The 2,159-nt window shown below is 46.0% G+C and overlaps 1 protein-coding gene across 1 annotated transcript in view; it reads right to left on the reverse strand.

The window, feature by feature from the left end:
• The window catches only part of NRN1 (neuritin 1), a 7,537-nt gene extending 5,385 nt beyond the window's left edge, over window positions 1–2,152 (reverse strand). The window contains exon 1 of the mRNA XM_010000916.1: window positions 1,952–2,152. Within this exon, the coding sequence (XP_009999218.1) occupies window positions 1,952–2,029 (78 nt within the window). The 5' untranslated portion in view covers window positions 2,030–2,152. The remainder of the gene's footprint in view (window positions 1–1,951) is intronic.
• Window positions 2,153–2,159: the final 7 nt, after the last annotated feature.

Genomic DNA, 2,159 nt, shown 5'->3' on the forward strand with positions numbered 1-2,159 from the left:
GGGGGGGGAGGAGGGATGCGGGGAGGGGGACACACACAAGTTATCCGGAATACTGGAGGAGGAGCAGAGAGGAGAAAAGCCCTCCACGACCGTCAAAGCCGTCGCCTCCCAGGGCACCACCGCAAAGCGACCGCACCGCCACCGCGGTGTGCAGCAGGGTTTGGGGATAACTTTCCCAATGATTGCTCATTGCTCAGGCCAGCCCAGGGACAGCGATTCCCGGCGACTCTAGCTGCCTTCTGAAAATATTGCCGTGAATAAAATCCTCCCTTGAATCAAACGCACCCGAAAGAGAGAAAACCCTCCTCCTCCAAAGCAACCAACAAATAAAAAATGATTCAAGGAGTGAAAATAAAGATAACATCCACACAGTGCCTTCCCATTTCCTTCTCTGATAGCACAGAAAATGGCCTTCTGAAGAGTTCAGCATCAGGTAAAATGGAATGAGAACACGAATGGAGGGGTTTGCACCGTATATCCACGTTTTCCAGAGGTCAACTTTTCATCGCAATATTTCTCACGTTTTTCTTTTATCGATTAGGCATTTTGTCTCCTTTCCTCCCTTCTTGTCCCATCCTTTCCTCTTCTCTAGCTCTTCCCCCCCCTAACCTCCCCCCTCTTCTTTTTTTTTTTTTTTTTTTTTTCCCCCCCCCCCCCCCCCCCCCCCCCCTTTTTTTTTTTTTTTTTTTTTTTTTTTTTTTTTTTTCGTTTTTCTTTTGGTACCCAGAAAATGCTGCAGAGATTGTCTGGAGAGGAGGGTGACCGAGCGAAGGGATCCCTAAATAACACTGCCGAGCTCTTTTACAAAAATAATAATTATTTTTATTATTATTATTAATAATTGTAGCAGAATTCCTTTGCAGGCAAATATTTTCAAGGGTCTCCACACCTGCCAATTTGGATAAGGAAAGATGCACTTTAATCTCCCGTTCCTTCAAGCCCAGTTTTGGATCATGCTCAGGAATATACATATTCAATATATATATTCTGTAATATTTGCCTGTATCAAACCAAAGTGGTCATTAACTTGGAAACTGTTTAATGTCTGTAATTTTAAAAAAAATTCAGCAAAGAAAGTTGAATAAAATGAAGCTCAGAGCAAACCAACATACAGAACCAGCGAAAAACCCAAGATATTAAACATAAACCAGGAACGAGCACACAAAAACACATACTGGCATGGAGAGAAATCTGTTCTATATTAAGTAATTTAACATATATAGAATTTTTTTAACCTTTTTTTTTTTTTTCCCCAGCGGTTCTCGGGGCACAGAATTAAGGATCGGGCGGTGGGACTTGGCGATTTAAAAACAATTTTTATTTGCTTAATCCCCGCATTCGGGTAGATTTTCCTTTTTAAACTTAGCGTTGGGTTTTGTTTGTGTTTTAGGCTGCTCTGTAAATGGAAAAGCCTCTAAGTTCCCAAAGGGAGCCCTTCGCTTGTCCCTCTGATTTTCTGTAAAAAAAAAACCCAACACCCCAAACTTTCCAGCTAGGAATCTCACAAGCCATTTTGTCCCCGTTCTTATTTCTCTGTCCCTCGAGGGAAGGGGGATTTCTTAGCGGTGGAGTCCCCAGATTGTGGTGGAAAGGAATGCAGGGGATATCCGAAAACCGAATACAAATGTAGGTCGTTCGTGGGGACGGAGAGAACAGGGGAGGAGAGGAGGAAGAAGAAGAAGGAGGGAAATCAAAGCGAAGTCTGAGCATGCACTGATTTAGGAGAACGAACAACAACAGTGGCTCGAGAGGAGCAAGGAATCGGCTCCCTTTCCTGCGGACCCCCCAGCCGTGGCAGCCTGAAGAGCCGCGAAGGTGTCACCGAGCAGGGAGGCAGAGGGAGCGGGGAGCGGGGCTCCCTCCGCCGCCCCGACGCGCGGCCGTCGGCGCAGCTTGTTCCGACATCCCGCTCCCGCATGCATCGGCCGGGCTGGGGTGCACACAACTTGACACCGAATTTGGCAGTCCACTTACCTATCTGTACAGCAAGGATCAGAGAAATGTATCTGCCGTTCAACTTAAGTCCCATCCTACATTTAGTAAAACCATTTGCGGCTGCAGATCTTTAAATAGTTACTTTGGAGAACGTGGGGGAAAGCTGAAAAATAGGCATTGCCAACAAGTTCCGAGCAGCGAAGGACTTTGCAGACAAGAGGGGC

The sequence above is a fragment of the Chaetura pelagica genome, unplaced genomic scaffold, assembly GCF_000747805.2.
Source record: "Chaetura pelagica isolate M959 unplaced genomic scaffold, ChaPel_1.0 scaffold104, whole genome shotgun sequence".
Classification (NCBI taxonomy): domain Eukaryota; kingdom Metazoa; phylum Chordata; class Aves; order Apodiformes; family Apodidae; genus Chaetura; species Chaetura pelagica.